The sequence below is a fragment of the Dromiciops gliroides genome, chromosome 1 (assembly GCF_019393635.1).
Source record: "Dromiciops gliroides isolate mDroGli1 chromosome 1, mDroGli1.pri, whole genome shotgun sequence".
NCBI lineage: Eukaryota > Metazoa > Chordata > Mammalia > Microbiotheria > Microbiotheriidae > Dromiciops > Dromiciops gliroides.
In genome coordinates, this window is record NC_057861.1 from 47,631,415 (window position 1) to 47,659,071 (window position 27,657).

At 43.7% G+C, this 27,657-nt stretch overlaps 1 protein-coding gene across 1 annotated transcript; it reads left to right on the forward strand.

Annotated features, from left to right (window-relative positions):
• The first annotated feature begins 7,974 nt into the window (after nt 1–7,974).
• LOC122738065 (tetraspanin-36-like) lies at nt 7,975–27,142 on the forward strand. Its single transcript, XM_043980116.1, is given in 8 exon segments — nt 7,975–8,083; nt 12,830–13,021; nt 20,380–20,454; nt 22,424–22,519; nt 22,998–23,132; nt 24,672–24,701; nt 24,703–24,755; nt 27,109–27,142. Coding segments are annotated over 8 exon segments (669 nt in total). The 5' UTR covers nt 7,975–8,029.
• Nucleotides 27,143–27,657: the final 515 nt, after the last annotated feature.

Sequence of the window (27,657 nt, forward strand, 5' to 3'; positions counted from 1 at the left end):
GGTGAGTATGGAGGCGTGAATAGCCCTGGAAGAACAAAACCACCTGCTTTTCACTGGCCTCTGGCTCCCCTCACAAGGAGAAGGAACTTTCCCTCCTTTCTTTCTCAATCAGAACAAGGGCCTCACAGAATTACAGCAGTCAGAACTGGGAAGGCCCTTGGAACATAGAATGTCAGGACTGTGGGTCTTTAAAACCCTTAGAGGGAGCAGCTAGATTTCGCAGTGGATAGAGCACTGGCCCTGGATTCAGGAGCACCTGAGTTCAAATCCGGCCTCCAACACTTAACACTTACTAGCTGTGTGACCCTGGGCAAGTCACTTAACCCCAACTGCCTCACCAAAGAAACAAACAAACAAACAAAAAAACCCTTAGAAAAGAATGTTAGAACAGGGAGGTCTCTTAGAGCTGAGAGAGCTCTTAGAACAGGGAAGGTCAGAGCTGGGAAGGGCCCTTAGGACACAGGAAGGTCAGAGCTGAGAGAGCCCTTAGAACCCAAAATGTCAGAGCTGAGAGGGCCCTTAGAACACAGAATGTCAGGGCTGGGAGGGTCCTTAGAACACAGGATGTCAGGGCTGGGAGGGCCCTTAGAACCCAGGATATCAGAGCTGGGAGGGTCCTTAGAATACAGAAAACCTTAATAATAGACTAATACTCTGGTATATATGTAACCCTTTAAGGTTTGCAAAGTGCTTTACATGCACTTACTTGCCTGGAACCCTGAATGTCAGAGCTAGGAAGGACATTAGAACATAGAACATGGAATGTCATCAGTGAGATCACATATGTAAAGTAATCATGGAAATGATCAGATGAGATAACAGAATCTTTGGTTTAGAGAAGGAGGGAGCCCCTGATGCCATCGACTATAATCCCTTCATTTATAGATGAAAAAGCTGAGGCCCAGAGAGCTTAAAGGAATTGTCCAAGATGGGATACTCTTCCATCTCTTCTCTGTCTCCCCAACTCCCCAGCCTCTTTCACATCCCAACTAAAAACTTACCTTCTACAGGAAGTTCTTCCTGTCCCCCCCCCTTAATGTTAGTGCCTCCTCTCTATTAATTATTTCCTATGTATCCTGCATATAGCCTGTTGGCACATATTTATTTGTTGTCTCCTCCACTAGATTGTGAGCTCCTTGAGAGCAGGTGCTGTCTTTTGCCTTTCTTTGTATCCCTAGTGCTTAGCACGGTGTCTCGAACATAGTAGAGGCTTAATAAATGTTTATTGACTGACAACACAGATAGTCTGCCTCTAAATTTAATGCTCTTTGCTTTAAATATAGACCAAACCATATTTAAAGTGCTTTGCAAACCCTAAAGTGCCCTAAAAATGTCAATAATTATTAACATTATCTTATCTGACTCCTTCATTTTACAGATGGAGAAAGTGAAACCTGGAGGGTTGAATTGACTTGCCCTAGGTCACACAGTGAATCAGGGGCAGAATTGGAATTCCCTCTTCCTTGACTCAGTATGTAGGGCCAGGACCAACAAATCTACAGATTAAAAGGCTATGGCATTATTATCCAAGTTGTTTGGAATTGGGTCAAAAGATCTGGCACCCACATGTAGGGAGTCCCTAAGAATTAATTCTATAAATTACCACATTCACCTTCAGTGAAAACTATTAGTTGATCTAAGTATGATACCTGGGTGAGACACAGTGACAATGAGATAGGGTTTTAAGGTTTCATTTCAGGTACATAAGAACCTTGTGAGGAATGTACTGAAGACACTAAGATTCTCTTTTTTTTTTTTTTTTTGCGGGGCAATGGGGGTTAAGTGACTTGCCCAGGGTCACACAGATGGTCAATGTCAAGTGTCTGAGGCTGGATTTGAACTCAGGTACTCCTGAATCCAGGGCCAGTGCTTTATCCACTGCGCCACTTAGCTGCCCCCTTATTTTTTTTTAAATAAACATTTTTATTTAAAGTTTTGAGTTGTAAATTCTATCTTTCCTTCCCTCCCTCCCCTCCCCTTTCCCTAAGGTGGTAAGCAATCAGATATAGGTCATACATGTTCAATTATGTAAAACATTACCATATTGGTCATTTTGTACAAGAAAACTTGCATAAAAGAAAAAAGTGAAAGAAAGTGAAAAAAAGCATGCTTCAGTCTGTGTTCCATCAATATCAATTCTTTCTTTGGAGGTGGATAGTTTGCTTCATCATTAGTCCTTTGGGATTGTCTTGGATCATTGTATTGCTGGGAATAGTTATCATTCACAGTTCTTCATATGATTCCCATTTTACAGATAGAAAACTGAGGCTTCAAGAGTGAGTTGCACAAGATGACAGTAAATAAGTATCAGAGGCAAGATTTGAACCCGGGTTTTTCCTAATTCCAAGTTCAGAGTCTTCTTTATTGTTCTGATCTCTAGTTTGTACACTTGCTTTTTTTTTTTTTTTTTTGGTGAGGCAATTGGGGTTAAGTGACTTGCCCAGGGTCACACAGCTAGTAAGTGTCAAGTGTCTGAGGCTGGATTTGAACTCAGGTCCTCCTGACTCCAGGGCCGGTGCTTTATCCACTGCAGCGCCACCTAGCTGCCCCCACTTGCTTTTCTTTTAAGCATATGAGAAGTTCAGTTTGTAACTTCCAAAGTTGATCTGCTTTTCTGTATCTAGTCTTCCTTCTCTGCTCTGCCCTTACCTTTTCTACTATACAGTGCTGGTTAATTGGGAAAAAAACACATTTGGAAAAATCTCATACCTGCAGTCCAAAGGGCCAAATTTGGTCCAGAACTTAAGTTTGGGACCCTAGGTTTACTTATGCCTCAAAAATTAAAGCTCAATATAATTGAGACCAAACTCAAGGTTATTCAGCTCTTTTTGGTTTTCTTTCCCCAAACTAAGCCATAACCCTAGACTGTGAGCTAATTCTAGATCTAGCTCCCAGTCCCAAGCAAATGAGCTTGATCCTAGACTAAGCCCTGACCTTAGAACACAGCTTGATCCCAGCCAATGGCTGAGCTCTGATCCAAACCTGAGCCCTGGTCCCAGGTGAGGAGTAGCCTTTGACCCAAACCTGATTCCCAAACCCAGCCAAAAACTGAACTCTGAACCCTGACCCCTGCCAAGGACTGAGCTCTGACCCCAGTCAAAGGCAGAGCTCCATCTGAACCTGCCCTTCACTTTCCTCCAATTGGTTCAACAGATTCTTCATTTTCCTAGAATTTTCTATTCGAGCGTCTACGTTATACACTCTGTTATTGTTCTGTCGAGTCTTTAGCTTCCGTGGAATCCCCGAGTGGCTTTGCCAGTGTGGCAGGCGTCCACAACTGTTTAGGGAATGAATGGATGAATGCTTCCTGGTTTTCTAAGAAGCCAGGACATGCCCTTGGCTTTATTGTCAGAGCCAAAATACCTCTGGTTTCTGTTTTATTTACATACAAAGTATCACGCTGTTAAGTGGGATGTCCCACAGACTCTGTCCTGAGCCCTCTTCTCTTTTCCCCTCTATATTATTTCACTTGGTGATTTCATTCTGCCTATGCTGATGATCCTCAAATCTACTTTTCCAAACCCCCAGTCTCCCATGAGCAACTTCCTTTGGACATCTCAAAGCAGATGTTTCATAGACATCTTAAACTCAACTCATCCCAAACTGAACTTCCTCTCTTTCCCCCAAACCCTCCCATCTTCCCAGCTTCCCTATTACTTTTGGCACCATCATCCTCCCTGCCACCTAGGCTTATAACCTAGGTGTCAGCCTCAAGTCCTCTCTCTCTCGCTCTCTCTCTCTCTCAACCCCCATATCCAAGCTGTAGCCAAAGCCTGTTGATTTTGCCTTGATAACATCTCTCAAATATGTCCCCTTCTCTCTGACACTGCTACTACCCTGGTAAATGATCTTATCACCTCACACCTGGATTATTGCAACAGCTTCCTTCTGGTAGGTTTCCTTGTCATAAATCTTTTCTCTCTCCAGTTCATCCTCCACTCATTCAACTGTCAAAGTGATTTTTCTAAAGCACAGGTTCCCAAAAACAAAAACAAGCAAACAAAACCAAAACCAAAACAAAACAAAATAATAATAATAACAAACCCTAAAGCATGGGTTCCCACTTTACCTTAGGAGTGGCATGCACTCTTCACTCAGTAAGCTCCAGTGAGTTCCTATCACCTCCAGGATCAAATACAAAATTCTCCACTTGGTGATGATGGTGGTCGGTCTTCTTCTTCTTCTTCTTCTTCTTCTTCTTCTTCTTCTTCTTCTTCTTCTTCTTCTTCTTCTTCTTCTTCTTCTTCTTCTTCCTCCTCCTCCTCTTCCTCCTCCTCCTCCTCCTCTTTCAGGGCAATTGGGGTTAAGTGACTTGCCCAGGGTCACACAGCAAGTAAGTGTCAAGTGTTTGAGGCCAGATTTGAACTCAGGTCCTCCTGAATCCAGGGCCGGTGCTTTATCCACTGTGCCACCTAGCTGCCCCTCTTCATCTTCTTCTTGTCCTTCATTCTCCAAGAGGACCAATGACATCACAAGGGTGATGTCTTGACTTTTGAGTGAATTGATTTAGATGAGACAGAGCTGCATAAAACCATCAGCCTCACTCTCTCCTCCAGAGTCATCAGAGTCCAGTGGAAGGACTGAAGTGAAGAGGACTGGCCCCCCATTTGGTAGTCAAAGCCCCATATAATCCTGTTCCCTCCTAACTTTCCAGTCTTCTTACATCTTATAACCCTCAGTGACATTGGCCTCCTTGCTGTTCCCTAAACAAGAGACTCCATCTCTCAATTCCCAGCATTTTCTCTGGCTGTCCCCCATGGCTGGAATGTTCTTCTTCATCTCTACCTTTTGCCTTTTCTGGATTCTTTCAAGTCCCAACTAAAATCCCATCTTCTATAAGAAGCCCTTCATGATCCCCCTTAATCCTAGAGCCTTCTGTGTGTAGCTTGTTGTTGTTCAGTCCTGCCTGACTCTTTGGACTCCACTTGGGTTTTCTTGGCAAAGATAGCTTTGCCATTTCCTCTTCAAGCTCGTTTTACAGATGAGGAAACTGAGGCAAACAGGGTTGAGTAACTTGCCCAAGGTCACACATCTAGTAAGAGTCTGAGGTCAGATTTGAACTCAGGAAGATGAGTCTTCATGATTTCATGCCTGGTGCTCTATCCACTTAGCCACCTAGCTGCCTTGGTTAGTAAATACAAGTCAGTCATACTAGTTAGTAAAGACTAGATCAGGAATTTGAAAACAATGTATTACTGAAATCAGGCCATGAGATTCAGGAAACACTTTCACAGGATCAAAGAATCATAGCTCAACAATTGGAATGTTTATTGATGAAATGTTTGTTGAATGGAAGAGACCATAGATGCCATGGAGACTGACCCTCCTACTGTGGAAACTGAGGCCCAGGGGAGTGAAGTGACTTATCCAAGGTCACTTAGGCAGTAAGTGGTTTTGAACCCAGACCTCCAACACCAAAACAAGTGCTCTTTCTTCCACTGTGCACATAAGCTCTTCTGATCAAGCACCAGGCCTTCTTATAAGACTAGTTTACCTTAGGGAGTGGCAGCATTGGGAAATGATAAAATGAACCATCAGCTGCAAGTTGGGAGATTTGGGTCTCTTCCTACTCTGTTGTTCTGGGATTTGGTTTAGCCAGAAGAAGAGTTTAAAGTAAGTTTTTTTAGCAGTTCTTCCCACTGTTGTCATTTCCTGATGCTCTTCCAGAACCAAGACCTAGGTGACTGGATCTGATTGGGATCCTTGCTTTCTAGGACCCTCATCAGATCCCATGCCTTCTGATAGTGCTCAGGGGGTGCTATGGGAGAACTGAGAAGCCAGCTAAAAGTCAGCAGGTTGGCAGAAGCTGAGCTCCGAGTCTTTGTCATCTTAGAACCATAGTGTCAGAGCTGGGAGGGCCTTTAGGACACACTGTCAGGGCTGGAGGGGCCCTTAGGATACAGAATATCAGGACTGGGAAGGGTGGGGGGCACAGAGAACACAGAGACTTTATGACACAGAATGTCGGGGAGGGTGGTTCTTAGGACACAGAGTCAGGGGTGGGTTGGAAGGGAGCCTTAGTACTTGTAATGTCAAAATTGGGCAGTACCTTAGAACATACGCTGTTAGAGCTGGGAGGGTACTTTGAACATATGAAGTGTTAGAGTTGGGAGGGAGGAGGTTAGGTCATAGAATAAATATTTTTTATTTAAAAAAAAAGATGGGGAAAAAACTACAATTCACTAAAACTAACCTCTATATCCACCTAGTTTGATATCCATAGGGTTCTACACCCATAATATCTCTTATCTGCTAAGAGAAGAAGCTGCACTCTCCTATCTCATCTAGGGGCCAAGTCTGGTCATTGCAGTTTCACAATGGTCAGTTTCACTTCTTTTGTTGCTATTGATTCCATTTACATTGTTATGGTCATTGTTTACCTTGTTTCCTTGGTTCTGCTTATTTAATCAGCTCATATGTCTCTATTCTGCTCTTCTTACAACACAGTCATATTTTATCACTTTTGTGTACCACAACTTTTTTTAGCCATTCAAATGGGCATCCACTTTGGTTTTTCTCTATTTAAATTCTTTGTTACCAGAGATTGCTCTTTGAGGGAGAGTTCAGGGGAAAGATATACACATACATTAGGAAACATAGGTGATGTAAAACTAAGGTGTGTTTTTTTTAAGAAATGATGAATACTCCAAGTGAGTTCTGTGAAACATGAGTTTCATGAAACTCTGTATAAAGAAGCATTGGTGTAAACTCAGAAAGCCTTGATGTGAGGCCCAGCAAAGTGAGCAAAAGTAGGAGAACCATTTAAATGATGACCACAGTATGATATTGAAAGATTTTAGAACTCTGATTAATATAGTGACTAGTCATGACTTTGGAAAACTGACATGGTGGGATGTGAAGCCCAACCTGCAGTTTCCCCGCAGCAGAGTAGTGGGCAGAGATGTGGAAGAAGGTATAAGTTTTCAAAAGAGCCCAAAATATCGATTCATATTACTTGATATATTTGTCCCAAGGGAAGAGAGTCAGTGGAAAATAGCAGTGATTATTAGAAAAAAGCATTTAAGAAAAACTTTTTGAAAAAGAAAGTAGACAGTCAGGGCAGCTAGGTGGTGCAGTGGATAGAGTAACGGCCCTGGATTCAGGAGTACCTGAGTTCAAATCTGGCCTCAGACACTTAACACTTACTAGCTGTGTGACCCTGAGCAAGTCACTTAACCCCAATTGCCTCACCAAAAAAAAAAAAAAAAAGAAAAGAAAAGAAAAAGAAAAAGACTGAAGACAGTCACAGTTAGGACAGCTTTTAGAATACAGAATGTAGCTGCTATCAGGGACCTTAGAACATTTAAAGGGGACTTTGGAGCATAGAATGTCAGAGCTGGGTAAGACCTTAGAAGATAGAATGTCAGAACTTGGAAGATGTTTGCATTAAAATTTAGAATGTTAAAACTTGAAAGAATACCTTAGAAGTTATAAGAGTCCATGTCCAGGCTAGAAGGGACCTTGAGACAAAAAGTTTCACAGTCGGACAGGACTTTAGAAGATAGCATAGCAGGGGCAAAAGGAATCTTAGAACACAGAAAACCAGAGTTGGGAGGGCCCTTAGGGTAAAGAATGTTAGGGGTTACAGAGACCTTAGAAATCATGTAGTCCCAGGATTCTCGATATTTTTTGTACCTTACCTCATAATAATGTTTTTAAGTGCATAAAATCTAAAAAAAATTAAAAATTAAAAAAGTAGGAGTATAAGGAAACTAATTATACTGAAATTAATAAAGAGGGAACCCCCTAAAATATATCCAGGGACCCCAGGTTAAGAACTCCGGATCTAGTCCAATCATTTTACAGATGGGAAACCTGAGGCCCCCCACTAAAATCAACACAGATTAATTGTGTAGGGCTGGGGGTGGGGCGGGGCTGGAGCTGGGCCTGGGTGCTGAGGCTCTGGGAGGGGCCAGGGGGCTGGGGGAAGGGCCTAGCACGGCTGCCAGCCTCCTCCAGCTGCTGCTAGCTGTCTAGAGGAGACCTAGGGGCCCTGGGAGCTGGAGCTGCCGCTAGGACGTCGCTATCCATGGATTTCTTTTCCTTCCGGGGGCCGTTCCGCTTCTTGGGTCTCCTGCTCTGGGTAAGAACCGCCGCCCCGCCTTGCCTGGAGCTCCTGGACCTACGGGGTGGACTGGGTGTGGCGGGGGGGGGGGGCGCAGGGCAGGGGCGCGGGCTCAGTCTGTTGTAATTCACTAGTTTTCCGCCACCCCACTATGGCGAATCCTGCGCTCTGATGGGAAGCCCTGGTCTGCGAGTTAGGAGAGTTGGGCTCTAGTCCCAGCTCCACTCCCGGTTCTCTGTGTGATCTTGTCCAAGTCCAATCCCTTTCTCTGGGGCTCAGTTTCTCTGCAAAGTGAGGGAGGTTGAGCTCGATACTCTCTAGCACCTTTCAACCCTGACAGTCTCGGACTCTGTTTTTTGGTAAGTGGACATCTAGGGAAGGTACTGAGGTATGGCTGAGAAAGGCTACTGACCCGGGGCTAATTACCGTTACCGATCTCTAACCTACAGCCTTGGGCAGCCACTTTAGGAGAAGGAAAGGGAATCCCCCATCACCGCTAGGGGGAAGAAGAGGAGTTATACTGGTTCTGCTGGCCCCAGAGGACAGAAATAGAGCCTTTGAGGTTGGGGCTGGGGTGGGACAATTAACTGGGTGATGGGGGACAAGATTCAATTAAGGAAAAGCTTCCTGACTATTGCCATGGTCCAAAAGTGTAATAAAATGCCTACGGAAGTAGTGGGGTCCCACTTCCCCCTCTCCCATCTTCAAGCAGAAGTGGATTGAATGTGTTGAAGTTGTTGCAGAGGGGAAAATATGTTGAGATATGGATTGGACCAGTTGCCCCTTGAGTCTCCTTCCAGCTCTGGTATTCTGTGATTGTGTAGGGGGAGGGAGGAGGAGGGAAAGAAGGAAGGGAGAGGAAGAGAGAGCCTGGAACCAGGATACACCCATAACCTCAATGGGGAGAGTGACCTGGGGGAAGGAGGGCAATTCTGAATTAATTTCTGATTTAATATATGTGAGGGAAACTCCCAACTCTGTTAAAAAAAAAATCTACCTCTGCAAATAGGGATCAAGAGCTTATGTGTCCTGGTTGTCTGGGGATGTTGAGAGATTCCAGGACTTGGCTGCGTTCACAAAGCTAGTATGTGTCAGAGGTAGTTCTTGAACCCAGGTCTTCCTGACTCGGGAGTTGGCCCTCTATCCACTATGCAGTGTGGTGGAGGTGATACACATTGTTGTCATTCTTATTCTGAGTCTTATTTTACAGATAGGAAACTTAAATTCAAGTGTGGGACCTCCTGCCTCCAAAGTCAGTACCTCACTTCATTTGAGGAACAAAGAATTTCTGTTGATTCAACAGAACTGGGAGGGGGAATCTTTCTCTGATCTTACCCGACACCCCCCACCCCAACCTGACGGAGACACAATTAAATGTTTGTTGGATGGTCCTTTCGTAATTTTCTTGAAATAATTTATAAGCTCTTTGTGGCTCTCTACAATTTCAAGGAATCTTTTGGCCAAGTCTGTGTCCTGAGTTTGTTAAAGCTCATGTGTCTGTCCTAAGGATGACTACAATCTTGAGTCAGCAAATCTGGCCATTTCTACTTCCATATGCATTTCCATTCACCCAAATGACATCTTCCTTCAGCCCCTCAGCCTCTTACTTGCACTATTTTAATAGGTTCCATAATGACCTCCCCACCTCCAGTCTCTCCAAACTACCTTCTATACAGCTTGCTAATTTACTTCAATTCGGTGAACATTTGTTGAGGGTCCATCCTGTACCAGGCAGTGTTAGATGTTGTTTAGGATCAAAAAACAAAAATGAGAATATAATCTTTGGGAGGGAAACGACATAAAAGCCTTCCCTGATTTCCCACAGTTGAAAGTTGTCTCTCGGGGCAGCTAGGTGGCAGAATGGATAGAGCACTGGCCCTGGAGTCAGGAGGACCTGAATTCAAATCCACCCTCAGACACTTAACACTTACTAGCTGTGTGACCCTAGGCAAGTCACTTAACTCCAATTGGCTCACAAAAAAGAAAGAAAGAAAGAAAGAAAGAAAGAAAGAAAGAAAGGAAGGAAGGAAGGAAGGAAGGAAGGAAGGAAGGAAGGAAGGAAGGAAGGAAGGAAGGAAGGAAGGAAGGAAGGAAGGAAGGAAGGAAGGAAGGAAGGAAGGAAGGAAGGAAGGGGTCTCTCTTTCCTCAAATGTAGCTGTGCAAAATATACACGATCATGCATGGTTCTAACCATATGGCTTCCCAGCTGAGGAGCCCTCAATGTGTCCCTATTACCACTAGGAAAAGTTACAGACTCCTTAGCCTAGCATTTAGGGTCCTCTGCAAAATGGCTCTAACCTATCTTTCCAGGTTTATTGCACATGACTTCCCTTTTTGCCCCCTTCACACACTCCATATTCCAGCCATACTGAAACATAACTGTTCTCTTGGTCTGTCATTTCCTGTGTCCTGCTTCTGGGCAAGCCAGCCCCTATACCTGAAATGAGCTCCCTCTTTATACCTTTTCTCTCTCTCTCTCTCTCTCTCTCTCTCTCTCTCTCTCTCTCTCTCTCTCTCTCTCTCTCTCTCTCTCTCTCTTTCTCTCTCTCTCTCTCTCTCTCGCTCTCTCTCTCTCTCTCTCTCTCTCTCTCTCTCTCTCTCTCTCTCTCTCGCTCTCTCTCTCTCTCGCTCTCTCTCGCTCTCGTTCTCTCTCTCTCTCTCTTTTGGTGGGGCAGTCCGGGTTAAGTGACTTGCCAGAGTCACACAGCAAGTGTCAAGTGTCTGAGGTCAAATTTGAACTCAGGTCCTCCTGAATCCAGGGCCAGTACTTTATCCACTGCACCACCTAGCTGCCCCCATCCTTCTCTTTCTTTAGGCTGCCACTTCCTTAATCAACCCACAGGCATTTATTAAGCATCACTCCAGGATCCTCTGGAGATAAAAATAAAACATGAAACAAGTCCTTCCCTCAGGAGGCCCATATTCTTCTTGGGGAAGACAGACAACATGTTCACAGATAACTACAGGAAATAAACCGAAGAATTACACATGGGAAGGTGGACTCTCACACCTGGGGGCAATCAGGTATTGAAGGAGATGGCCTTGAAAATTCTAATAGGGGGAGGTGAAGGGGCAGAGCATTCCTGGGATCCAGGACAGCCTGTGCAAAGGCATGGAGATAGGATATGCAATGTTGTGAAGCAGGCCAAGTCCACCAGAACAGGGCTTCTTAATTTTTTTTTCCACTCTCCACCCCTTTAATTTTTTTCTTTTTTTAAGTGTTTGTTGTTGTTTGTTTGTTTTGGGTTTTTTTTTATTTTGTGGGGTAATGATGGTTAAGTGACTTTCCCAGGGTCACACAGCTAATGTCAAGTATCTGAGGCTGGATTTGAACTCAGGTCCTCCTGAATCCAGGGCTGGTACTTTGTCCACTACGCCACCTCGTTGCTTCCTCTTCACCCCTTTTTGCTGGAGAAAGTTTTTACACAACCCCAAGTATATCGGTATATACAATAGGTATCCATCACCTTTGACTCTTGCCAGATTTCTCTTGACCCCCACGTTCAGTTACACGACCCATTGTTTAAAAAACTCGGCACTAGAGAAGAGAATACATGAGGGCAAGTAATGTGTAAACAACCTAGAAAGAAAGGTTGGAGCCAGATTCTGAAGGGCTTTAAAGGTCAAATGGGAATTTGTGTTTTTAACCTAAAATAATAGGGGAATCCCCAAAGCTTCTTGCACAACAGTAGTAATGTGATCAGGCTTGGTCTTAAGGAGTGTCAACACCAGCTTTCACTGATGCCCTCAGCTCAGAGGGTTCTCCTTCCTCAAGTTATCTAAGGGCATTTTGTCTGGGGTCCTCTTTGTCCACTTCCCACCACCCCTGCACACACTCTAACTTGTATTCTACTCATCTGTATCAGGCTGTACCACTCCCCCCCTCCACCCCCCCCACCCCCCCACCCCCACCCTCGCCTCAATCTCCAAACAGTATAAACATTTTGGGGCTGGTAACTTTTCTTTTTGGCATTCTTAATCATAAGCATGGAGTCTTATACTCAATAAATGTTTTACTGACTAGCTAAGCAGCCTTTCCCAGAACTCAGAAATGAGCATGGAAGTACTTTCCTGGGGGGTTAGGGAGGGGGGAGGGTTGCTATGCACTCATGCAGCATGGACATGCCTGGAAAGCCTGCTTGCCTCCCTTCCTTCTTCCCTTCCTTTCCCCATTTCCATGCCAGGAATTCTCTCCCTCCTCATTTCTAACTCCTTTCAAGTTCCAGCCAAAATCTCACCTTCTACAGAAAGCCTTTCCTTATTTCTTCTTCTTCTTCTTCTTCTTCTTCTTCTTCTTCTTCTTCTTCTTCTTCTTCTTCTTCTTCTTCTTCTTCTTCTTCTTCTTCTTCTTCTTCTTCTTCTTCTTCTTCTTCTTCTTCTTCTTCTTCTTCTTCTAGCAATTGGGGTTAAGTGACTTGCCCAGGATCACACAGCTAGTAAGTGTTAAGTGTCTGAGGTCGAATTTGAACTCAGGTCCTCCTGACTCCAGGGCCAGTGCTCTATCCACTGCGCCACCTAGCTGCCCCTCCTTATTTCTTATATGCTCTATCTCTGTTGAGTAATTCCAACTTATCCTGCCTCTATCTTCTTATTCATAGATGTTTGCATGTTGTCTTCCCTATTGGATTGTGAGCTCCTTGAGGGTAGGGACCAGCTTTTGCCTTTTTGTATCCTCAGCACTTAGCATAATGCCTGGCACATGGTAGGCGATAATAAATATTTATTGACTGAGCAACTAACTGATAGCTGGCTCTTATGTTTCAGGGAGCGGCAGCTGCCATGGCTTGGGCTGGGGTCTCAGCCCTCAGAACCCACAGGAGCTACCAGTATTTCTGTGACAATCCTTTCCTGGAGGTGCTGGGCTGTTTGGTAGTGAGCACAGCCCCGCTACTGCTGATTACTGGGGGCCTGGCGGTAGGCATCTCCCGTTGGAACACTGGTCCCTGGCAAGGCCTAGTAAGTATGCTTTCAGCTTGGGGGTGACTCTTTTCTTCCTCTCACACAGCCCCTTGCAGAATCAAATCCTGGAGTTGCCTCTTGGCTTATCTGCCAGCTGGGAGCCTAGTGCCTTGTCAGGTTGGTCAATTGACAAGCATTTATTAAGCACTTACTGAATACCAGGTACTCCGATGTGTTCAGGGTTTATAGATACAATAAAAAGTGAAATAATTCCTACTCTCAAGGGTAGATAAGGACCCTATAGTTTATTATTTTTTATAATTTCATTTTTATTCTAAACTGACACCAAAAACGAACATTCCAGCAGAACACAATTTAGAAGTATATAATTAACTTTATTTGCTACTTTCAAAATTATGCTGTTGATCTATGATTCCCTCTGATCTTCCTTCAAAATGGCCTCAAGTCACTCCAAGCCACCCTCCACCCAGCTGCTAATTCAGTTTAGTTCAGAAATTCAATTCTTTCTGTCCTCTTCTGTATGTTTTTGTTTTTGTTTTTGTTTTTTTTGCAGGGCAATGAGGGTTAAGTGACTTGCCTACGGTCACACAGCTAGTAAGTGTCAAATGTCTGAGGCCGGATTTGAACTCAGGTCCTCCTGAATCCAAGACTGGTGCTTTATCCACTGCACCACCTAGCTGCCCCCCATATGTTTTTTAAAATGTTACAATTAGGGGCAGCTAGGTGGCACAGTGGATAAAGCACCGGCCCTGAATTCAGGAGGACCTGAGTTCAAATCTGGCCTCAGACACTTAACACTTACTAGCTGTGTGACCCTGGGCAAGTCACTTAACCCCAACTGCCTCACCAAAAAAAAAAAAAAGTTACAATTAACTTCGTGTTAATTTCCCAAGATATACCCTCCCACACAAGAACCCTCCCTTGTGACAAAGAGTTATGTACAATTCTATGACAATGAGGCAGCTGGTGGCTCAGTGGCTCAGTAGGAGCACTGGGCCTGGAGTCAGGAAAACTTGAATTCAATTTCAGCCTCAAACACTTCCTAGCTGTGTGACCCTAGTCTAGTCACCTAACTTCTCATTGCCTGACAAAATGAATCCCCTGAAGAAAGAAATGGCAAACCCCTCCAGTATCTTTGCCAAGAAAACCCCAAATGGGGTCACAAAGAGTGGGACACAACTGAAAAACAACCACCCAAAAACCATTATGAACACTTTCCAGGTTATGTTTTCTTTACTTTGTGAATTTCCTTCTAAGAGTTTTAAAGAGTGAATGCCCCATTTGTCTTTTCTTAAAACACAACAGTATTCCATGACATTCATTTATCATACTTTGTTCAGCCATTCTCCAGTTCATGGGCATCTTTTTTCTTCCAGGTTTTTTGTTGCCACAATAAATGCTTCTGTGACTATGTTGGTGTTTGTGGGACTTTTTGTTTTCTGTCTTGAACCTCTGGGAGGTCTACATCCAGTGATGAGTCACTAGGTCAAAGCATAAAACAGTTTACTGACTTTTAAAAAAATTGTAATTCCAGATTGTTTTCCAAACGAGTATATTAGTGTCTGCTTTATACAAAGGCCTTTCCCTCACTAAAGTACCACAAGATAGTACATGTTTTATCACAAGTTTACAGATAAGGAAACCAAGGCTCTGAGAGAGAAAGTGATTTTCCTGGTTAACCCACTAAGATGGTTAGGACCCTGGGACTTGGCGGGTCCAAGGGACCAGTGCTTACTATGCTACACGGGATTCTAGTGTAGACATGTGGCATAGTATGGCCAACACAGAGGCAGGGAAGACTAGTAGAAAAGTGCTAGGTTGGTATCTCAAGGTGTTGGTTCAAATCCTACCTCTGCCATTTACTAGCAGCATGACCTTGGGCAAGTGATTAAAAACCATGTGCCTCCGTTTCCTCATCTGTAAAATGAGGAAGATTTTACTAGATGATTTCTAAGGTTCTGTTATAGCTTGAAATCTATCCTGGCATGGGAGATTAAAAGCTAGTCTGGGCATCAAAAAAAATTTGGGCATAAGCTACACCTATTGGCTGTGTGGCCCTGGTCAAGTCAAGGTTAAGCACTCAATGCCCCTCCCCCAACTCACTAAGACTAAATTGTAGAGTAGTTGCCAATTTATACTGATAGAAGAGTTTCAATGGAATTGTAACTTTGGTCAAGGACAAAAAGTCCAGAATAAGGCAGGAAATAGTTCCATAGTTCTGTGTTTGGATTCAAGTCCACCTGATCACGGATTCCCTTAGCAACTTCCCTGACCAGTGACCATGGACCCTGCGCTTGCAGATTTGCATTGTTGGGCCACCCTTTTGTTTTGTTTATTCGTTTCAGTCATGTCCGACTCTGTGACCACATTTGGGATTTTCCTGGCAAAGATACTGGAGTGGTTTGCCATTTCCTTCTTCAGTTCAGATAAGAAACTGAGGCAAATAGCGTTGTTACTTGTCCTGGATCACAAAGCCAGTAAGAGTGTGAGGACACATTTGAACTCAAAAAGATGCATCCGGGGCAGCTAGGTGGCACAGTGGATAAAGCACTGGTCCTGAATTCAGAAGGACCTGAGTTCAAATGTGGCCTCAGACACTTGACACTTACTAGCTGTGTGACCCTGGGCAAGTCACTTAACCCTCATTGCCCCACCCCCTCCCCCAAAAGATGCATCTTCCTAATTCCAAGATGGGCACTCTACCCACTTCGCCAACCTAGCTGCCCCATGGGCCACCCACTCCCCCTCTTAGAATAGCCCATTCTGTTATAAGATGGTTCTCAGTGTTAGAATGCTTTTCCTTATGTTGAACTAAAATCTGCCTCTTATAATGTTTCCAATTGTTCCCAAGTTGTGCCTTCTCATGTTCGCCTCCTCCCCTCTGGGCCAACCCTCAATCAGTCACCAGTCATTCTCTAAGGACCTACTCCAATGTAACTGTGTCTGCCCTGGAGGAGCTTACATTGTATCAGGAAGGCAGCATGTATGGATAGAAGGGGATAACAAAAAGATACAAGGTATTGTTTGTGGGGAGGTACCAATAGTTGTGGGAAGGCCTTCATCAGGAAGTTGGTGCTTGAGTATCAAAGGAAGCTAAGGATTTAAAGAATTCTAAGGAAATTCCAAGAGAGAGTGAGAAAGAAATACACTTTAGGCATGGTGAACAGCTTGGAGGTGGGAGATGGAGAAAAGAAGTCCAGTTTTACCAAACCAAATACAAATAGCACAAGACTGGGAATAATTTATAATAAAGCTGGAAAGGTGGGTGGGGCCCCAATTGTGAGGGGCTTTTAATGACAAACAGGAATTGACATTTAATCCTGGAGGCAATAGGGAGCCACTGAAGGTTTTGGGCAGGGGTATACAGGACATGGTCAGGTGTATGCTTTTGGACTATTGCTTTGTCAGCTGAATGGAGGATGAATTAGAGAGGGGAGAGTCTTGAGGCATGGAGACCAATTAGGAAACTATTGAGTGCTTCTATGGCCTGAACCCAATTCATATTTTTCTTGGAAGCTTTGGATGTAGGGGCCCTGAGATTGTTATCCTCTTCTGAGGGTGCACCTCAATCTTCGTTGTCACTAAAGAAACTTTCTATTATTCTCAACTTTCTTTGCTTGCTCATCTTGCCATTTTTTACTTGAATATGGGGCCCTACTTCCAAGCTACACTGTCCCAAGCTTCAGAGGGTCCCAAGTGTTTCGGTTTGAGGGAGGGCAGGTTTTTCTCTCGCCTGGCCTGTTCTCTGGTCTGAAGGTAACCTCAAGCCAATTTGCTAGTTAACCAGCGAGCAGAGTGCTGATATGGTCCTTCGATGAGCCTGCGCCCCTCCCCCCTCCCTCCCTCTGCTCAGGATTTCTTCCTGGTTCCCTGCTGGGGTAGGATACTGAATTCCTCCTTAGGTCCCACAGACACCCCTGCACTTCCCCCCCTGGTCAGCCATTCAGTCCCTCTCTCCTGACAGTAAGCTTAGTTGCAGAAGAAACTGGTGCTGCAGCTGATTCAGAGGCTCAGGGGTAAGTTCCTCTTGAGTTGAGTGTCTGGGTTCTATGTCAGCTCGATTTCGGGGTTGGACTCTGCTCACCGCCAGGAAACTATTGAAAAGGGCAAGGTAAGAAGTAATGAGGGTTTGAACTAGGGAGGTGACCATCCCTCATTCTTTCAATCTACCCTTGTATGCTGTGGTTCCAGTATCCTTTTTATCTTGTTTGCCTATTGGGTGAACTCTGTTTTCTGAATATTGTAATGGTCAAATTAAGGTAAACTGAGGCATAAAGTTCTGGGGCATGATCGATTTATTAGTAAAGCACAAATTTACCAATTAATAGGATCTCAGCTTCCCCAGCAAAGCTAATACCCTGAATGAGGGGGACAGCTCTCTTTTATAGTTTTGGAAGTACAAAAAACAGGAAGATTAGCTTCATGGGTGGAAGAAAATATGATTGGATAGAAATTGGGAATGAGGGCTAGGAACAACCCCCTCTTTCACTCCTGTGACTAAGAAATGTTCATTGTTTGAGTCCAGCTGTATCTATGAGGACAGAGATAGTAAACCAGATATCTTTTGATAACAAACCAGACATCCTTGAAAGATAGCTTGGTGGGGATAAAGATACTAGACCAGACTCCCTGGGGTCCACCTATCTCTGTCTTTCTTTTTTAAAGAAATAGTATGGTTCATTCAGCATCTATACTCCACAGTTCTTTTTTTTTCCCTGGATTTGGAGATCCTCTTCCATCATGAGTTCCCTGGAACTCTTCTGTACCATTCCATTGGTGAGAAGAATATAGTCCATCACAGTAGATCAATACACAATGTTGATGATACTGTGTACAATGTTCTTCTGGTTCTGCTCATCTCACTCATCATCAGCCCACGCAAGACCCTCCAGGTTTCTCTGAACTCCTCCTGCTCATCGTTTCTTACAGCACAATAGTATTCCATTACATTCATATACCACAACTTGTCCAGCCATTCCCCAATTGATGGACATCCCCTCTCAACTTCCAATTCCTTGCTACCAAGTAAAGAGCAGCTATAAATATTTTTGTACATGTGGGCCCCTTTCCCCTTTCCATGATTTCTTTGGGAAAAAGACCCAAAAGTGGTATTGCTGGGTCAAAGGGTATGGACAGCTTTATCGCCCTTTGGGCATAATTCCAAATTGCTCTCCAGAATGGTTGGATCAGTTCACAGCTCCACCAACAATGCATTAGTGTTCCAATTTTCCCACAGCTTCTCCAACATTTAATATTTTCCTTTTTTGTCATTTTAGCCAATCTGATAGGTGTCAGGTGGTACCTCAGAGTTGTTTTAATTTGCATCTCTCTAATCATTAGAGATTTAGAGCATTTTTTCATATGGGAATAGATAGCTTTGGTTTCTTCATCAGAAAACTGCCTGTTCATATCCTTTGACCATTTCTCAATTGGGGAATGACTTGAATTCTTATAAATTTGCCGTAGCTCCTGATATATTTTAGAAATGAGGCCTTTATCAGAAGTACCTGGTATAAAAATTGTTTCCCAGTTTTCTGTCTCCCTTCTAATTTTGGATGCATTGCTTCTGTTTGTACAAAAAAAATTTTAATTTAATGTAATCAAAATCATCCATTTTATAATATTTTCTATCTCTTGTTTGGTCATAAACTGTTTTCCTTTCCAATGATCTGATTTACCTTTGATATCACCTCTTATGTCTAAATCATGTATCCATTTTCACCTATCTCTTTCAAGGGTAAAAGATTTCCTTGACACAAGAATAGAACAATGATTAACAGAACTGAATTTCTAAACTTAACTCATTACAGGCCGGCCAAATTTCTGAATTAAGTTCAGAGGCAAAGAATCATGACTTAGGCAGTTATGGGACAAAATCAATCTAACTGTAAATAAGAGCAAATAAAAAAGACACAGAATCAATCTGATTATTTCAATATCTTTCTTAAAGGTGTGGTCCCATAACTGGACCTAGTACACCCTATGTGCTAATGAAGGCAGAGTACAATGGAGCCTCTTGTGCCTTGGACATTAGGCTTCATACACCCTAAGACTACATTGGCTTCTTGGCTGCCATGTTGCTCCGATGACTCTCATTGAGCCTGCAGTTCACCAAGACCCATGGATCTTTTTCACATGAACTGTTGCATAGGATAATGCTTCCCATTCTCTATTTGAGTTGCTTCTCCCATGTCCTGGAAAAGCACATACCCCTTCCCAATTCCGAAGTAAATTACAGTCTCACCTGCCAGGTAAGTCTCCTATAAAAAGGACCAATTCTCCTGTAGCGGAAATCTAATCCAGTCTGGCCCAACAAATGTTTGTTAAGCCTGTGATATACAAGGTGCTGGGGCTACAAAGACAAAATGGAAAAAACAGTTCCTGCCTTCAAGGAGCTAATAGTCTAATGGAAATGGTGCTGATTCTTGGCTTTAATATTTACTATCTGTGTAACCTTGGGGAAATAACTTTCCTTCTTTCAGACTCAGTTTTGTCATCTTTAAAATAGGGATACTTTGGGGCAGCTAGGTGGCACAGTGGATAGAGCACTGGCCCTGGATTCAGGAGTACCTGAGTTCAAATCTGGCCTCAGACACTTAACACTTACTAGCTGTGTGACCCTGGGCAAGTCACTTAACCCCAATTGCCTCACTAAAAAAAAAAAATAGGGATACTTTAAAATGGTATACTCCTTTCAGAGTCTAGTCATTAGGAAAATACTTCATCAACCATTAAGCCTTATAGAAATAAGAAATGTAATTATTATTATAGCTGATGACAGTGGTGTTAATCTAAAGTTCTGTCTCCCTTCCATTTCTTTTGTTGTCCTGTAACTGTATATTTTAAATTGGCTCCTGTTTAGAAGTCTTTTTTTTAAGGGACTTTGAGATAAAAATAATGTTGTTTCAATAATGACAACTTCAATTTCTATAGCATTTTGAGGTTAATAAAATACTTGCCTTGCAAAATGCTTATGGGTTAGAGCGCCAGAATATTCTTCCCATTTGCAGATGAGGAAACTGAGGCCCAGAGAGAGGAAGTAGTTTTGCCTATAGCTTGTGTAGATGGCAAGACTGAGAGCTCTGAATGCTGGCAGGTCTCTTGGCTCTCATGCTTTTGCCCTTTCTGCCCCTTCCTCTGCCTCTTTTTTTTTTTAGTGAGGCAATTGGGGTTAAGTGACTTGCCCAGGGTCACACAGCTAGTAAGTGTTAAGTGTCTGAGGCCAGATTTGAACTCAGGTACTCCTGACTCCAGGGCCAGTGCTCTATCCACTGTGCCACCTAGCTGCCCCTCCTCTGCCTCTTAAAGCAACCTGTGTGTTGTACTTTAGCTAAAGGTAGTATCCCCATAGTCCCACTGAACAGCCTCATGCTTTCTCTTATCTTCTCTCTCAGTTTCTTTATGGGGTCGTGGTTTTGCTTTGCATGGAAGCCTCATCTGTTTTGCTGGCACATACCTCATCCTGCCAGGTAAGTCTCCTATAGAAAGGACCAAGCTGCCTATAGGTTTCATATTAGGTAACTGCTATTGGAGTTCAAGGGCAACTGGGTGGCACAGTGGATAGAGTGTCAGGCTTGGAGTCAGGACGATCTGAGTTCAAATCTGGCCTCAGACACTTAATAGCTGTGTGACCCTGGGCAAGTCACTTAACCCTGTTTGCATCAGTTTCCTCATTTGTAAGACGAACTGGAGAAGGAAATGGTAAACCACTCCGGTATCTTTGCCAAGAAGACCTCAAATGGGGCCATGAAGAGTCAGACATTACTTAACAAAAACAACAATTGAGTTCCAGGCCTAAAGAAGCTAAGAAGTGGACCACAGGGGTAAGTGCCCCTAGTGATCATGAAAGTGGCCTAGGCATCTTGGTGGGCTTTGAGGACCACAGGATCTCAGGTCTAGAACTGGAAAGGCCCTCAGAGGCTATCTAGCTCAACCCCCACATTTGACAGATTTGGAACTGAGGCAAAGAGTGGTCGAGTGAGAGTGAGGTGGGATGCAAACCCAGATCCCCTGATTGCAGAGCCAGTGTTCTTTCCATCATATCCAGCTGGAGGTGCAGACTCTCTGTGAATAAACAATAGATTTTAGAGTTGGAAAGAACTTTAAAGATCATCTACTGTGATTCCCTTCATTTGATAAGCATAGAAACTAAGGTCCAGAGGATTGGAGGGACCTTCCCAAGTTCTTGTAAACACCAGGATCCAAACCCAGCTCTTCCAATTCCAAATCTCAGTTCAAATCCCAAACAGAGAAGTTTATATTTTAACCTCAAGGGGCAGCTAGGTGGCACAGTGGATAAAGCACCAGCCCTAGATTCAGGAGGACCTGAGTTCAAATCTGGCCTCAGACACTTGACACTTACTAGCTGTGTGACCCTGGGCAAGTCACTTAACCCTCATTGCCCCACCAAAAAAAGTGTGTGTGTGTGTGTGTGTGTGTGTGTGTGTGTGTGTGTGTGTGTGTGTATAAACCTAAAGGCACTGAGAAGCCACTGAAGCTTCTTGGGTGGTAAATGTGAAAGCCTCTCTGGGCCTCACTTTATCCTTAAATGAGGGGGTTGGACTAGGTGACCGCTAAGATCCCTTCTAGCCCAAAGTGTATGATCTTATGAGGCTGTTCCAGATCTGGGGGTGCCCTTTGCAAAGGCATAGAAGTAGGAGATGGTGGCAGAAGACTGAGGACTTCAGTTTGGCTGCAATGTAGAGTACATACAACTGAACAAATAGACTACTGTCAACATATGGAGAGCTTTGAATGCCAGTATCAGGAGATTCTTTCCAACTTTTTTTGCTATGATGAATAGTGTTGCTGCGTGTATTTTTATACCAACAGGTGTTTTCCTGCTGGCAGTACCATCCTTTGTGGGTAGGAGTCCAGTGGGACTGCTGAACCTCCTTTATTTTATTTACTTTTTTTCAAAATGCATTTTTGCCAAACAAGAAACCATAGACTGACTCCATTGAATGAATTTAGTAGAGATAACTGTAAAGTCCTTTGCTGGGGTTCTAAAAATCATATTCACAAGATGGCAGTGGTGTAAAAATAAAGAAGAGTTTGCATGAAAATAAATCCAAGGGCTTTCTTGGATCATGGGCACAATGTTGAGTCAGAGGTTTGACTCAACAATCCTAAAGGCTCATTCTATGTAGGCTCCATCAAGAGAAGACCAGTGCCTAGGATGAAGGAGATGATAGAGCTGTCACTCTCTGTCCTGCTCCAATCACTTCTGGTGTCTTGTGTGTCTAGTTCTGGGTGCCACATTTTAGTAAAGACATTGATGAGCTGAATAGAATATATACAGAAAAGGACCCCATCAGAGGGAATGCCCACTGGTCAGGTGAGAAGAGGGAGGCACCAAGAGCATCCCTGAGGACAGGCTGTTGGTAGGCCCGGGACTGCTCTCCTTTTGTAAAATGTGGATGCTTCTGTCATTGTCAGAGAGATTGGGAGACACACATGCTGAACGATCTCCTCCATCATTATGGAAACAAATCTGACCCCGAGACCAGAGCTGTTGATAGACTTCAAGAAGAGGTGAGCCTAGAAGAGAGATTGGGCATGCTGGCTTCTTCTGCTGAAAAGACTAATAGATCTATTACTATCTGGTCTTCAACCTGCCCACCATCCTTACATCGTCACTCCAGAAACAGGCCATGGACCAAAGCTATGTCTACATTGTTCCTGTCTGGGAATAAGGAGGGAGAAGACACAGAGAGCTCTCTGATGGGGGTTGGGAGGAAGAAGTGGGGCAGAGAATGTATGTGTGTGTATACACACATATATATGCATGTATGTATGTACACACACATATGTGTGTGTTTGTGTGTGCGTATAGGCATGCATGTATGTACGTGTGAGTAGGTATGTATGCCTCCGTGTGTGTATGTGGGGGTGGGGAAGGGGAGAATAGTCACTGGTAGAGATGGGGAGTGGGGAGATTGTAGGTCCTGAGCCTCACCCCCTAAGAGCCACCTTCCAGGACTCCCTCTCAAGCTCTTTTTGTCTCTCCCAGCTGCAGTGCTGTGGGATTTACAATTACACGGACTGGGGGGTGATCGGCCGCTTTTCTGCTCCTACAAGCTGCTGTCAGAAGATCTTCTTGAATTGCACTGGCGCCTTGGGCCCCTCTCAGCTACTGTATCAGGAGGTAACTGCAAGAGGGTGTGGGGGGTCTGTATTCTTAGTAATAGTCACCATCTATATAGCGCTTTAAGGTTTGCAAAGTGCTTTGCAACTGAAATGTTCACAACAGTCATGCGGAGTGGTTACTTACTATAGGTTTTATTTCCATATTACAGAAGAGGAAACAGGCCTATGGATGCAATACTTCATCAGCAAGTACAGACAGTGTGTTGTAGTGGAAGGAGGGAAGCACTTAAGCTTAGGAAGCCGTGGATTTAACTCTTTGATTCGGACCCTTATTAGCTGTGGCATGGCATATCTTAACTTCTCTGAGCCCAGGTTTCTTCAATTGTCAAATGGGGGTAATAAGACCCGTCTATCATTAACTCTACAAATGTCATCTGTTATTCATAAGTGTAAGATCTGAAGTTGGCTCTCTCCTAATGCTGAGTCCAGGATTCCACAGTGTACTGACTCTTTGACATCTAACCCTCCTCCCCCCAGTACAGGAAGGAGATAACACTGGACTCTCTCTGCCTTCCTGTCATATCTGGGCAAAACCCTTAGGTGGCTTCAGGTTATCTTGTCTCTTCTTCCTAGGTAGAGGGTCTTTGAGGTGAGGAGAGGGAGAAAGCCTACTGTGTGCAGTCTTTCTCATAGTAGATGGAAAGAACTAAAACCTCTATTAGGGAGATAAGAAGAAAAGCCCACCCTGAAATTCCTTCAGCTAGTGCTGTATTCTTCACACGGCACACACACACTTAAACATATTCATTGAATTGAACTGAGGTGGGAAGGGAGTTGTTTCTTTGTGAAGTCTGTGTTTGTATATTAATCAGATGACTTTATGGCTCTATGTGGATTAATTTTTATAGCTGGTGCATTATGTGGGCCAAGTCACCAATCCCTGGACCAGAGGCTGTAATGTTCCTCTCTTCAGAGGTCAAGACATTATATTACAATGGCAAGAACACTGGATATGGAGCCAGGGACCTGGGTTTGAGTTTTGTCTCCACCACATACTAGGGGAGGGAATAAACATTTATATGCTAAGCACTTTTTTTTTTTTACAAACATTATCTTATTTGATTCTCCAATAACCCCATGAGGTAGATGCTATTATCCCCCCATTTTATAGTAGAGGAAATGGAGGCAAAAAAATAGGTTAAATTGCTTGCCCAGGGTCACACTGCTACTAAGTGTCTGAATTAAAGAAATAAAATTACAATACAACATAGACAGTGTTAAGTTGTGGTTAGCCTAAAAGGATCAATTTCTATTTGAGTTTGATGTCACCAATCTAGTCCAACCCCATCCTTTTATAGATGAAGAAACTAAGGCCTAGAGTGGTTCAGTGACTCTCAGGGTTAACACCTACTAAGTGTCAAAAGTGAGATTTGAACCTGAATATTCTTCCCTCCAAGTGCAACAATCTGTCCACCATCCCACTCTGATTCAATTTAAAATGGGTTAATAATATTTACTCCAGTCATGAAAAAAGTCTTCTGTAAAGCACCAATGGCTATAGATTTGTGCATTGTCTCTGCTGTTCTTGTTTGATCAGGGGTGTCTGCCAAAGCTGGAGCAGCTTCGGAAGGTTGTCCTTGGCCATGTATTCTGGTGCTGTATTGGGGCTCTGGTTCTGGAGGTGAGTGTCTGAGGTGGGACAAATAGGAGTTCAGGAGTGATGTCATTTCTGTTGCCTTCTCTGGCTTGAGTGATTTAGGATGTTGACAATCCTTCTGATTCCAGGCCACGTGTGTTAGATCATGCTGTAAACTTCTTGAAGTTGGTGTTCATACTTCCTGAATTTTACTGCCCTCTCAGCCCCCCCCCCTACCCCGCCCCAGCCCCATCAAGTGCAGAGTACTATGATAGACAGATAAGTTAGGGGGTAAGATGAGCATTACAAAAATATCAAGAGTATTTATGTGTTGTAACAAGGTGAGGGAGAGGAACAAGAATTTATTAATTGCCAAGTACTATGTTAAGTGTTTTACAATTACTATCTCATTTGATCCTCACAGCAACTCTGGGAAGGAGTTGCTATTATTAACCATATCTTAAATATCAGGAAATGGAGGTTAAGTGACTCGCCCAGGGTCACACAGCTAATAAGTTTCTGAGGCCAAATTTGAAGTTGGGTCTTCTTGACTCCAAGCCTATTGCTCTTTCTATTGTAGCTGTTAAGTGAATCGCCCAGTCAGTGACTTGCCCAGGTTCCTGCTGCCAGTAAATGTCCAAGTCAGGATTTGAAGTTGGGTCTTCTTGACTCCAAATCCATTGCTCTAGCCAATTTGTGCCTGTAAGGTGACTTGCCCAATACGTGACCTGCCCAGGGTCACACAGTACATAGATGCCAGGTCTTCTTGGCTTCCGGGCCATCTTTATTCACCATGCTGCCTTCTCATTGGAGAGGACTGGATTGAATTGGAGAAGATAGAAAAGGGCTGGTCAAAGAAGGAGAAAGAAAAGCCAGGTAACATAATGGCACAAGGCTGAGAAAAGAAGAGAGTTTTAAGGAGGAAAATATAGCCATTAGTGCTAGCTGAGAGGTCAAGAACAAAGGTGGACGAGAAAAAAGATGGGTTTAAGAGCAATTAGAAGCACCATGGAGGGAAATGTTTCAGGGAAGGGTGGAAGCCAGAAAGCAAAGGGGCTACAAAGTGAGTGAGGGGGCCGTGAGCAAGTGGACGCACTGGATGTAGATAACCAAGAAGGTTGTCTAGGAAAGGAAGGAGAAAAAGAGGGTGGTAATAAACGCACAGGGCTGCATCCAGATAGAGGGAAAAATTGTTCTTTTAAAGGAGAGTGGTTGTGGTGATCAATGCATTTCTGAAGGCAGGGGATCAGGGAGAAGCAACTGGAGAGGAAGAGATGCATGAAGCTTCAAAGGAGACAAAGTGGTTTAGAGAAAGAGGACTTAGACTTGGAGCCAAAAGCAGGTTCAGATATCAAGTCCTGCCCTCAGAAGCATGATTTTAGGCAAGTCACTCAGGGCCTCAGTTTCCTTGTTAGTAAAACTAGAATAATAAAGCTTGTGCTCGCCAACCTCTTAAGGTTGTTGTGAGGTAAGCATCTGATACAGACATGGGTGCTGACAGCAACAACAATAAGCAAAAACACGAGTCCCCAGGGGGACCAAAAAGGGATGAGATTGAGAGGAAACATGGGTGAGGTATCCTTTGGATCACTTGAACTGAAGGAAAGATGAGGGTATGACTATAAAGAGATATTTTGAGATGCAGTTGAGAGAGTTCTTGGCATGGGCTTCTCATGTCTTCTTTTGAGCTGCCTTGCTAAAATGTAATACAATGAATCAGAGAAGTAGTAAGGAGGCATGGTAGTATTGTTAAGAGTAAGAATAAGATTTCTTAATGGATGGATGGATGGATCTCTATATAGATAGATATAGCTCTCTCTCTTGCTCACTCACTTTCTCCTCTCTTTGTAAACCTTAAGGTGCCATATAAACATTATCTGGTAATAATGGTAATAATAATCACTAATTGGTAACTTGTCAAAAGGTTAAGCTTTAACAGAATTTAGTTTTTATAATTGTTTTTACACTGAATTGGTATCACTTGGTAGGTCTTTTACTTCAGAATTCAAAGGATAGAACTGCAAGAGACCTTGGAGATCACCCAAGACTCACTTTGTAGAGAATGGCTCTGAGGTTCAGAGAGCTTAGGTCACTTGCCCAAGGTTACAGAGCTAGTAAGTAGCATAGCAGGGGTTGGAATCTTTGGTCTTCTGACCCTATGGGCAGTACGTTTTTGTCACTCTACCAGACTACCTTTGCTCCATTTGCATGAGTGGCCCCCATATTGGCTCTCAAGATAAGATGGGAGTGGGGGATTTGGAAAATTGGTTGGAGTGGTGGTGTTTATAAGCAAACAGGCCTGCCTGGCCAACAGGCTACTGTCTTTTATTTTTCCTCTCAGTTGGAGGGGGAGGCAGAGGGGAGGATGGAGTTGTCTTACTTTCTCCTTGTTTTCTAGCTGCTTGCTGCACTCATCAGTGGATTCCTCATGAAGCACTCGCCACTTCCAGATTATCACGTCTTGGAGTCAGGCATGTTTTCCTAAAAGGGAGTTTTCCCATGGAAGTGGGAGAGACCATTATTACTTCATGGGCATAACTGGGGATGGGCAATGGAACCCAGGTTTTCTGTACTGTTTTAGGTCCTTTCAGGACTTTGGGTCTTAAGGAAAGTTGGTGATGGTTTCCCAGCCAAGCTATTGTGTCCCTTCCTCAAAGCAGCCCCAGTGGGCAGAAATCCATATGCCTGGTGTCAGGACCAGGTCACACTGGTTGAACCCTAGTTCAAAGAGCTGGCTTTCTCTGGACAATTAGAACATTGGGTAGGGGATGGTAGAAAAACAAGCCAATAGGATATGCAATTGAGTTCTTGTTTAAAAGAGGTTCATTCAATGCCCAACCCAATAGATGGACTTCCACCATCTAACCATCTCAATTTTTTTTTACATCCCCACTCTTTTGTCGCCCTCACTCCTTCCCTTTCCTATGTTCCTGGTTACTCCCTCCAC